The sequence below is a fragment of the Fonticula alba genome (genome assembly GCF_000388065.1).
Source record: "Fonticula alba strain ATCC 38817 unplaced genomic scaffold supercont2.12, whole genome shotgun sequence".
NCBI lineage: Eukaryota > Rotosphaerida > Fonticulaceae > Fonticula > Fonticula alba.
The window spans coordinates 535,801-547,163 of record NW_009242982.1 but is presented as its reverse complement, the minus strand read 5'-3'; the positions used below and the strand labels follow the sequence as shown (position 1 = coordinate 547,163).

General features: G+C 73.8%; 2 protein-coding genes across 2 annotated transcripts; both read left to right on the top strand.

The window, feature by feature from the left end:
- Positions 1-843: 843 nt before the first annotated feature.
- Positions 844-6,906, top strand: H696_05642 (hypothetical protein; the record flags this gene model as incomplete). The annotated part of the gene is made up of 4 exons (XM_009499459.1): positions 844-1,198; positions 1,389-5,501; positions 5,855-6,021; positions 6,184-6,906. 4 exons carry the CDS (start codon positions 844-846, stop codon positions 6,799-6,801), a joined length of 5,253 nt encoding a protein of 1,750 aa, XP_009497734.1. The 3' UTR covers positions 6,802-6,906.
- Positions 6,907-7,852: 946 nt separating this feature from the next.
- Positions 7,853-10,697, top strand: H696_05641 (hypothetical protein; the record flags this gene model as incomplete). Its single annotated transcript, XM_009499458.1, has 2 exons — positions 7,853-8,807; positions 9,190-10,697. The coding sequence occupies 2 exons, from the start codon at positions 7,853-7,855 to the stop codon at positions 10,695-10,697; spliced, it is 2,463 nt and encodes an 820-aa protein (XP_009497733.1).
- Between the last annotated feature and the right edge of the window lie 666 nt (positions 10,698-11,363).

Below are 11,363 nucleotides of genomic sequence, written 5' to 3'. Positions count from 1 at the left end.
GGGGGGGAGATGATCTGCTGCGGTGGTGTTGGCGGCGGCCCGGCGGTGCCGGACGAAATAGCCCTCCCCCCGGTCGGAGATCTTGCGCCGCGCGATTGCCTGGCCCTCCGGTGCGCGCCCAGCCACACGCAGGCGCCCCTCCCCCCGCGCCCGCACGCGCGCATGCCCCCGGGCGCCGCGCCGGCCAGCAGCCGGGTCCATGCGCGGCTGAAGATCGCCGGCCCGAAGGGTTGGCATCTGCCGGAGCACGTTCCCCCGGCCCCGGGAGGGGGGCGCTGCCGATGCTCTCCGGCATTCCCGGCCGCCCGGGGCGGGGGGCGGGGGGAGCCATGGCGCCCCTGCTTGCGCGTGGAGGGCCGGCGCTCCGGCGCTCCGGCCCGGCGCGCGGACGCCCACCATGCCCTGGCGTGCTTGTCCGCCCAGCCGGCCCGCCAGCCCTTGTGACAGTTCCCCCCCGGTCCTGCTTGGCCTGCGGCGATCCGCCGTCCCCGGGCCCGAGGACCTGGGCGTCGGGCGGGGGCGGGGGGCGGGGGGGGCAGGCACTCCGCAAGGCCCCCTGGGGCCCGGAGGGGCGGGGGGCGGCCGGGCCCTGACGCGGGGGGAAGGGGTAGATCGGCAGCTGAGTCTTCTTGACTGAGCGCCCCGGTCACACGCCGGGCCTCCGCGCCAGTCAGCACCCTGCCCCTCCTCCGACACACACACACACACACACGCCCGCGCCCGCCCCACCTCGCACACCTCTGTCCCCCCTCCCCGCCCCCCCCCCCCACCCCCCCTCCCGCCTGGCCGCCTGCTCCTCTTCACACATCCTGCCCCGCCGGCTCGCCGACCCCGACGACGAGGATGAACTTCGGCGATTCCAACTTCGCCTGGGCGTCGGCCCCGGCGCCACCCGGCGGCCAGCAGCACCAGCCCCCGCCACAGCAGCCGTATTACGCGCACCCGCAGCAGCACCCGCACCCGCACCCGCGCCCGCACCCGCACCCGCACCCGCCGGGCCAACAGTACCCCGCCCAGCCTCCGGCGCAGCACTACTACCCGCAGCAGCACCCGCAGCAGTTCATGGGCGCGCCTCACGCGCAGGGCGGCTGGGCGGTCCCCCAGCCGGGCGCTGCTCCTGTGGCCCCGGCCCCGAAGGGCAGCCAATTCTCCATCCGGCCATCGAGCAACCCCCTGGACAACCTCTTCGGCAAGAAGGGTGCGCCCTTGCCCGTCCGACATGGACTGCCCCCTCCCTCGCCGGGCCGGGCCCCGCCCCCCGCCCCGCCCCCTGCTCGCTTACTCACGTCCACGTGTGCGCGCCCTCCCCTTGCCTTGTCCCCCCCCCCCTCGGCTGCCTCCCGCCCGCCCGCCCGCCCGCCCGCCCGCCTTGCGCCCCACCTACGCAGACCTCTTTGAGAAGGCCCGGCAAGAGCGCAGCCAGGTCGGCCTGCCCCTCGGCAAGCGCGAGGTCGGCTCCTCGAGCGGTGCCCTGCCCCCGGCAATGGCCCCGACCGCCGTGGCCAACTACGACATTTCCTTCGGCGACGAGGATGACGCCTCCGGCGGCGACGGCAGTGGTGGCGCCGCGCCGCCAGCGTCCGGGGTCCTGGGGGCCCCGTTCACGGCGTGGCAGCCGCAGGCGGCCATCTCGGCGGCCGACGCGTCGGCGGCCTTTGCCTCGGTCTCCGGGCAGCCGGGCTTCGGCGGCTTCGGCGGCTTCGACGGCCTGCCGGCCTCCGGCCCGGCGGCTTCTGCCGGGCCTGCTCCGGTGTCGGCCGGCGCGCAGCCGGACTTCGGGGACTTCGGTGCCCCGGCCGCCGGCGGGTTCGGGGCCTTCGCCACATCGGCCCCGGTCGCCAGTGACTTCGGGGACTTCGGGGCCTCGGCGCCGGCCAGCGCCCCGGCTGCCGGCGGGTTCGGGGACTTCGGCGCCTTTGCTGCCTCCCCGGCCCCCCCGCAGCCGGCCCCCCCGCAGCCGGCCCCCAGCATGGCCAACCCGCAAACGTGGCACCAACTGCGCCGGTCGACCGTGCCCCTGCCCCCGTCACAGGCCCCGGCCTCGCAGGCTTCGGTGTCCTCACTGCAAGCCCTGCCCGCGGTCGACATGGACCAGATGCTCGCCCGGCTGAGTGCCAACCTCGGCAGCACGCCGGCCAGTAGCCCGGGTCGGGCCGTCCCCCCGGCCTCCCGGGCCCCCGGCCCGACCTCCGCCCCGGGGCCTGCCCCGGTGGTGGCCGCTCCGGCCGACTGGTCGGCCATCAGCGAGGACCTCTTCGCGGTGGACACCGGCCCGGCTGAGCCCTTGGCCGAGCCCCCGGCCGAGCCCCCGGCCGAGCCCCCGGCCGAGCCCCCGGCCGAGGTCGGCCCTCCGGCCGGCGCAGCTCCGCCCGGGCAGAGCTTCGATGATTTCGGGGATTTCGGTGCTGCCCCCGCTGGCCAGCCTGCACCGGTGGCCGCGCCTGCCGACTTCGGGGACTTCGGCGACTTCGGGGACTTCGGGCCGCGATCTGTCCCCGCCGCTGGGGGGGCCCCCCCGGCGGGGGACTTCGGGGACTTTGGCGGGGACTTTGGCGATCAGGCCTTCCCTGCCTCGGCCCCGGCCCCGGCTTCAGGTGCAACCGCTGCCTCGGCCCCGGGCGACGATTACCCGGGGTTCGGGGAGTTTGGCACCTCGCCGGCGCTCGACGCCCCTCCCGACGTGACCGCCCCCGGCCCTGCGGCGGCCTCGGCTTTCGAAGGCTTCAGTGCGCCAGTCTCCCCCATTGCCTCGGGCAGCTCTGACTCGGCCCCGGCCCCGGCCCCGGCCCCGGCCCCGGCTCCCACCCGGCCGGTGGACTCCTTCACGGAGCTGCTGATGAGCCCGCCGGTGTCATTCTCCCAGATTGCCCCGGCCAGTCCGGCCGCGCGCAGCCCGGCGGCGGCCAAGCCGGCCGCTGTGCCGGCCACGCCGGCGGCCCCGGTGGCCGTCGCGGCCCCGAACTACGACTTCATCTTCGAGACGTCCTTCTCGCCGTCGGCCTCCTCCGAGGCCCTGGACCAGGCCCTCTCCGAGGAGGGCGCCCTGGCCGGGGCTCTCGATGGCCTGGCTCTCGAGGCCGGCCCGGCGGTCGGGCCGGCCACCGTGGACCCCTTCGGTGGCTTTGCCCCCGAGGCTGCGCCCCTGCCGGTCGAGCAGACCGATGCCTTCGGGGACTTCGGCTTTGACAGTGCCCCGGCGCCGGGGCCGACCGGCCAGGCTGACGCTTTCGGGGACTTTGCCTTCGAGGCTGCCCCGGCCCCTGTGGCCGCCACGCCGGCCGCTGCCGGCTCCTTCGGCGACTTTGCCCTCGATGGCAGCCCGTCCGGGATCCCGGCTCCGGGCCCGCCGGCCGACTCCTTCGGCGACTTCGGTGTCGATGCCGGCCCGGCCGCGGCTCTGACCCCGGCCGGCGATGCCTTTGACGACTTTTTGTTCGGCGCGGCCCCGGCTGCCGACAGCACCACCCCGGCGGGGGTCTCTCCCGGGGGCTTGTCCCTGGATGCTGCTCCGGCGGCCGAGCCCGCGCCGGCGGCCGGGTCCTTGGACGTCCTGGCCCTTGCCGCTGGGCCGCCGGCCGGGACCACCGCCCTCGAGCCAGCCCCCACGGCCGGCCCTCTGGGGGATCCTTCCTTCGAGGCTGCCCTGGCCGAGGCCCCGACTGCCAAGCCCCCGGCGGATGATGCCCTCGATGCCGTCCCAGTGGTCGACTTGGCCCCGGCCGGCGACTCCTTCGGGGACTTTGCCTTCGATGTCGCACCCACTCCGGCGGCCCTCCCGGCCCAGCAGGGCGACACTTTCCCGGCCGGCGCCGATGGTGCCATCGCCACTGCAGCCGCCTCGGCACTCCCACCGGCTGACATCTTCGGGGACTTTGCCTTTGACACTGGCTCCCTGGCCGAGGCGCCGGCACCAGCCCAGCCGACCGGAGCCATTGACCCCTTCGCCCTGGAGGCCGCCTCTGCCGGCGACAGGGCCAGCCCCGATGCCGAGCCCACCGCCACTGGGACCGCTCCGGGTGACGACTCCTTCGGCGATTTCGGGTTTGATGCCACCCCGGCGGCCGATGTGCCGGACGCCGCCCCGACTGGTGCCTCCTTCGGCGACTTTGAGTTTGATGCTACCCCGGCGGCCGACGCCCAGGATGCTGCTCTGGCGGCCGATGCGCCGGACGCCGCCCCGACTGGCGCCTCCTTCGGCGGCTTCGAGTTTGATGCCGCTCCGGCGGCCGCTGCCCAGGACGCCGCCCTGACGGGGGGCTCTTTCGCCGATTTCGAGTTTGATGCCGCCCCGGCGGCCGACGCCCCGGCTGGCGCCTCCTTCGGCGACTTCGAGTTTGATGCCGCCCCGGCGGCCGACGCCCAGGACGCCGCCCTGACGGGCGGTTCTTTCGCCGATTTCGGGCTTGACATGACGCCGACTGCCGAGCCTGCCCCGGCCACCTCCTCTTCCGGGGACTCCGAGCTTGGTGATGGCACCCTGGCTGCTGCGGCCGGCGCGACTGTCGGCACAGCGGCACCGGCGGCCGATTCCTTTGGCGACTTCGACTTTGCCGCGGCGCCCGCGGCCGCAGACGCCCCCCCGGCAGCTGCCCCGGTCGATGACTTCGCCTTCGAGTCGGGGCCCACCATGTCGGGTGCCCTGGCCGACGACGCCTTCGGGGACTTCGGCTCCGGGGCCGCCACTCCGGCCAGCGGCCTGGACATGGCCGCCGCCTCGGGCACCAGCGACCTCCTCCCGGAGTTTGGCTTTGCCGCCGGCGGCCCTGGGCCCCTGGAGGCGGCCACCCTCGCCGGGCCTGCCGGCGACGCCGCGGCCCTTGGCGACTTCAGCACAGTGGCCAGCCAGTCGGCCAGCGCCGCCAGCCAGTCGCCGCTGCACTCGCCGGTGGAGTTCTCCGGCTTCGACTGGTCGGCCGAGGCTGTCTCCGCCGGCTCTGCCGCCGCCGCCGCCGCTGCTGCTCCTGGCGCTGGCCCGGGCGAGTCTGCTGCCGGGGCTCCGGCGGCCCGGTCGACCGCTGCGGCGTCCTCGACCGCCGACTGGGCGGACTTTGGCGGCTTCACGGACGATGTGCCGGCGACCGCCGCGCCGGAGGAGCCGCACGACACGGACTCCTTCGTGGCCGTGACGGGCTCCTCCCCGTCGGGGTCCTCCTTCGACTGCATCCGGTCCACGGAGTCCCTGGAGGAGGTGGCCGACGGGCTCTCCGCCAACGATCGGACCTCGGCCGAGGGGTCTCTCTTCGAGCTGACGTCGGCCGCCGGGTCGCCCAGGCCCGAGGGCCAACCGGCCGGCGACCCGGCCCCGGCGACCGCCGACTTCACCGGCTTCGATGATGCGGACTTCACGGAGTTCGCGACGGCCGCGCCGGCCGGCGGGGCCGCGGACCATGCCCCGGCCCCCGACGCCCGGATCCTCCCCTCGGTGGTGGCCGGCTTTGGCATGCAGCTGAGCGCCGGGTCCAGCCCGGCGCCCTTCTCCCCGGCCGAGCAGTCGCCCGAACGTATGCCCCCCGCCACCGGCTGACCTGGGTCCCCTCCTTCCCTTGTAGACTCCTCGCTAACAACACCGAGCCACCCTTCCTCCTGTTGCGCCCCGCCGCACATGTGCGGCCCCATGTGCATGTGCCTAGTCCTCTCTTCATACCGCCCCTTGCTGAGCCGCGTGTCGCAGCGCCTCGTGGCCGACTCGGAGATTGTGCTGGCCTCGGCGCGTGGGATTGCCGCCCTGCCGGAGGCTGCACTCTTTCCCTACACGACCCTCCTTCGATCTTAGACTCCTCGCTAACAACACCGAGCCACCCTTCCTCCTGTTGCGCCCCGCCGCACATGTGCGGCCCCATGTGCATGTGCCTAGTCCTCTCTTCATACCGCCCCTTGCTGAGCCGCGTGTCGCAGCGCCTCGTGGCCGACTCGGAGATTGTGCTGGCCTCGGCGCGTGGGATTGCCGCCCTGCCGGAGGCTGACCGCCGCCTGCTGGGGGCCTCCCTGCCGCGCGGGCGCTACGATCACCTCTTCCACCAGGCCCTGCAGGCGGGCCCGGCCGGTGGTCCGGCCTCCCCCGGGGCCGAGCCCCGGCCGTCACCCGTGGCCACCTGGCAGGCCCATGTCCACGCGTGGCTCAGCCATGCGGTGTGCGTTGGGCGCTTAGATCGGAAGAGCACACGTGATCACCTCTTCCACCAGGCCCTGCAGGCGGGCCCGGCCGGTGGTCCGGCCTCCCCCGGGGCCGAGCCCCGGCCGTCACCCGTGGCCACCTGGCAGGCCCATGTCCACGCGTGGCTCAGCCATGCGGTGTGCGTTGGGCGCTTTGCGGCGCTCGGCGCCTCGGCCGCCGGCTCGCCGAGCCTCCATGCCGCCCAGGGGGGGAGCCCGGCGGCGGGGAGCAGCCCCGGCGGCCCGGTCGCCATGGCCGCCGACAACCTGCGCACGGCGGCCGGGCTGCTGGATGGCGCCGGGCTCGGGCACCTGGCCCTGAGCCTGCTGCTGGCCTCCGGCCAGACGCCCGGCGACATGGCCGACGCCTCGACCGCGGCCGCCGCCTTCGCCGTGACCTCGGCCACCCTGGACCTGGCCTGCGACCGGGCCTTCCCGGCGGCCCCGGGCTCCCCGAACCCCGGGGCCCAGCTGGCCCAGGCCCTGGCCCGGTCGCCCGATGGCCGGTCCAGCCCCTCGTCGACGGCCAGCCCGCTGCCCGGCACCTGCCACCTGTGCTTGGGGGCCCTGCCGGCGGGCGACGCACCCGAGCGCGACTCGCACCTGGAGTGCCTGATCCTCTGCTCGCACCTGGCCCACACCGGCTGACATGCCCCGTGCCCTGGGACGCGGCCGGGTGGGCGCGGCCGCCTGACCAAATGCACGCTCCTTCCCCCCTTTTTCCAACCCATTGACGATGTTGTTGCTGTTGGGGGTTTTTTTTCCCCCCCTCTCCCCTCTCGCCCTCGGTCCGGCCCCCGGCTCGGCCGTGTGCGGGAAGGGGCCCGGCCCCGGGCCACCGCCCACAACACGGCCAGGCGCCCCGGCACCGAGTGCCGCGGTCTAAACTCAGCCAGTTAATGATGGCGGCCGGCGCAGCTGCCCACTCTTGTGTCCTGTGGGGAAAGCGCTGCCCGAGGGGGCGAGAGAAAGGCAGCGAGGCAGAGAGCCGGGGGGGCGGGGGGGAGCACGCTGTGCACAATGTATGTCGTCGCCCGGGGCCGGGCGGACAGGCGTTCAGCCGGAGGGGGGGCGATTGTGGGCCAGGTGAGCGGGGGGGGGGCGATCTTGCCCGAGCGGGGAGGGGGGCGGCGGGGGGCCGGGCACACCCGCGGGGCCCAGCGGTGCGGGTGTTCCGCCCTCGCACGGCAGACGTCCTCGTCCGGGCGATGGCCGTCCTTTGGAGCGTCTTTCGGGCTTCGGATACGGGGCTGCCTTCCGGCGCCGAGGGGGAGCCAGGCCGCCATGTGCGCGCTGCGTATGTGTGCATGCGTGTCCACATCGGGGCGTGTGGGTGGACGCGAGGGAGAGGGCCCGGCAGCCGCGTCCGCCGGCGCACTGAGACCGCGAGGGCGACGGGGCCTCCCCCACCAGGGTGCTGGGGGGGGGGGAGGGGGCAATACACCTGTCAGGGTCGTGGCGCATGTGGGGGCGATGCCCGCCGGCCGCATCCCACCGGGTGTGACGCTGGCAGGGGCAGCAGCCTCGTCCTCCGGGCGGGTGTATAGAGGCCACCGGGCAGGGAGCTTTATGGCCCAGCCGGGTGAAACTCGCATCCTCTCCCAGCCATTTGCCCTCGCTCTCGTGCCACGCGCCTCTCCCGCCTCGACGGCCCCCGGAAAGGAACCCGGACAACCGTCGCACCCTTAGGACATACCTGATGTCCGGTCGGGCCCTTCGCCGCAGCCGCCGCGCAGCGCTGCTGCTCTTGCTGCTGGCTCTACTGGCAGTGCATGGCGCCCTGGCGCCCGCTCTCGCCGGCGGCGTCCCCACCGACAGCGAGGATGCCGACTCGCCGGCCATCTCCGCCGGCCGGCCACAGGGCAACAGCACCACCACCACCACCACCACCGCGAGCAACCACACCGACAGCCATGGCAACAGCAACAACAACCACACCGGCAATGGCGGCAACAGCACCACGGCGCCCGGCACCAGGGCCGACCGGCAACTGGGGCTCCGGCCCCTGGACGCACGTATGCCGGTGGACGTGGTGAAGAACATCCCCTCGCCCCGGGCGGTGGAGCACCTGCGCTCACTGCGCCTGACCCAGGACCCGTGCTTGCTGCGGGTGTACACCCGGCTGCGGCAAACCTGCCAGCACATCGCCGACGACCCGGACCTCCAGGGCACCCTGGCCCTGGGCTGGTTTGACTGCCAGCGCGTGCGCCTCGGCCAGGCCCCCATCGCCTGCACCTACGGGCTGCATGACGCCCTGGACCAGGGGCCCGATGACCATGCGGAGGCTGAGGCCGAGCTCCCGGCCGCCGGGGCCCCGGCCCGCCGGCTGCCAGGCGCCGACCGGGCCGCCGGGCAGGACGCCCCGGCGGCGGCCCTGCCCCTGGCGCGGGACGCCTCGCTCGAGCAGTGCCTCCAGCGCCTGGAGGACCGCCACGACCACACGGCCTACCATCTTTACACGCTGCAAGTGAGCGACGTGTGCAAGTCCCTCGAGGCCGATTCGTGGCAGCTGCGCGCGTCATCGGCCGCCAGCATGCTGGCCGAGGCGGTGGAGCAGCTGGGCCACGGCCTCTTCGCCATGGACACCTTCGCCGAGGACATCCTTCTGCGCATCAAGCGCCGTGAGGACCTGGTCGAGGAAGCTTTTAGCGCACGTGCGTGTCCCCGGCCCCATGGGCCGGGCTGCTGTTTGCCGGGCCCCGGGCCTTGGGTATGCTCACTGACCAATTGCCTGGCCGGGTGCCTGTCTGCTTGCGCTTGCCTCACTTGCCCAACTGCCGCTGCCCTTCGGGGACACCCTTCATGCATGTCTACACGCACATGCACACACATGCACACACATGCACACACATGCACACACATGCACACACATGCACACACATGCGCACATGCACACACATGCACACACATGCACACACATGCACACATGTACACACGCACACACATGCACACACATGCACACACGCACACACGCACACACGCACACACATGCACACACGCACACACACATGCACACACGCACACACACATGCACAGACGACCGGCTGCTGAGCAGCTCGCGCAACCGGCTTCGCGACATCGAGACCTCGGCCGGGGCCGTGGTCGACAGCGTGTCCTCGCTGCAGGAGCAGCTGCAGCAGGTGCGCGGCGCGCTGGCCGGCCGCGCGGCCCCGGCCCGGCGCCTGCTGGCCGTGGCCCACATCCTCCCGGTGTATGTGCTCCTGTGGCAGGGGGAGAAGCTGCTGGGTGCCCTCGCACAGCAGGTCCTCCTGCCACTGGTGCCGGGCTGGGCGGCGGGGCCGGCCGCGCCGGGGGCCGGCCTGGCCGGCTTCGGGCCCCTGCTCGGGCTGCTGGCCCTGCTGGACTTGGCCCTGGTGTGCTTGCGCCCGGAGGGGCCCGGGCCCGGGTCGGCCCCGGGCGCCGGGCCGGCCATCTGGCTGCTGGCACAGGTGGCCCAGCACCCGGGGCTCGGGCTGGTCGGGCGTCTGGTGGCCGGGCTGTTGCCGGCGGCCGGGGGCTCGGGTGCCGGGCCCGACCCGGCCGCCGAGTTCCTGCCGCTGGAAATGGCCGGCGCCCTGCCGGGCCTGCTGGTCCCCATGCTGTCGGATGTGACCCTTCCCCGGGCGGCCTTCCTGGCCCTGTGGACTGGCCGCCTGGCGGAGGGACTGTGGCGTGTGGCCCGTCGCCTGGCGCCCGGCGGCTCGGCCGGCCACCCGAGCACCCGGACCGGGCAGCCGCGGCGCATGGCCACCGCGCGCATGCCACCCGGCCTCTTCACCTCGGCGGACCCCTCGCTCTCGGTGCACCCGATCGTCTACAGCCCCAGCCTGGATGGCTACCAGTGCGTCATGGACCTGGACCAGCAGCAGCAGCAGCAGCAACAGCAGTGGGCGGCGGCCGCGGCAGAGGGCCACACGGCCCCCGGGGGAGACTACCATCGGCTGGACGCGGAGGAGGAGGAGCAGGCGGCGGCGGCGGCCGCGGCGCAAGCGCGCCAGGAAGCCGCCCGGCGCCGGTCGTGGTTCGCGCCGGCCATTCGCCGCGGGTCCATCGCCCCGGGCCTCGGGGCCGACGGCCCCCTCCGGAGCCAGTCCGACGGTCGGTTGTACCGATCCCCGGGCCGGGACCACCCGAAGACGGTGGAATTCGAGCCCCGGCGCGCGGCGTCCATGTGCCTGAGCGATGTCGATACCATGCCGCAGGCGGCCGGCCTGGCGCGCGCGGACGACAACCACCCGCCGGCGATGGCCTCCGGGCGTGCTCAGGCCCTGCTCGTGGACCTGGTCAGTCGGCTGCGCGGTGGCGCGGCCGACCGCACCGCCCCGAAGGCGGTCATCTACTCGTCGTACTGTGTGGGTGGCGGCCGGGCGGCCGACCCCATGGCCGCTGACTCCCACAGCAAGGGCTTCCACTCGGCTCCGCCCCCGCCGCCGTACCACCAGGACTTCGAGGGGCTCCTGGCCAGCGAAGGGCTTTTCCAGCAGCGCACTGACCCGCCGCCGGGGTACCATTCGGACGGTGCCGGCGGCCTGGTGGCCACGTGAAGGGGGGGAAAGCCGCTGTCCAACATAGAAACACCGAAAGGCCGTTGTACGGAGTTCCCGATGACGCCAGGTAGATGGTAGTTGGGGAGAGGAGAGGGGGAGAGGAGAGGGGGAGAGGAGAGGGGGAGAGGAGAGGGGGAGAGGAGAGGGGGAGAGGAGAGGGGGAGAGGAGAGGGGGAGAGGAGAGGGAGATCGAGATGGCGGGGGGAGATCGAGACAGCAGGAGGAGATCGAGACAGTGGGGGGAGATCGGAACAGCAGGAGGAGATCGGAACAGCAGGAGGAGGGGGGGACGACGGTGGTATTCAAAAAGTGTATTGGCCCCGGCGCGGGGAACCGGGACAAGGGAGGACAGGCAGGCGAGCAGCCGAGCAAGAGGCAGAAGGCGCCCTTAGCAGACGTTGTTGCCCTCGACAATGTTGTGGCCGCACTTGCGGGGCCACTCGAACACCTTCATGAGGGTCTTGTTGAGGTCGGCGCACGGCTTGAGACACGCCTCGAAGGGCATGAAGAGGATGATGAAACCGGCACAAATGCCGGCCAGGGGCCAGGCGATGAAGCTGCAGGCGCGCGAGGGCCAGGGAGGAGATGAGAAGGTCAGAGGGGGCGGCCGCCCTGTCGACTAGCATGCAAGCGGCAAGGAGGCCGAGAGGGGGGGGGGGGGGG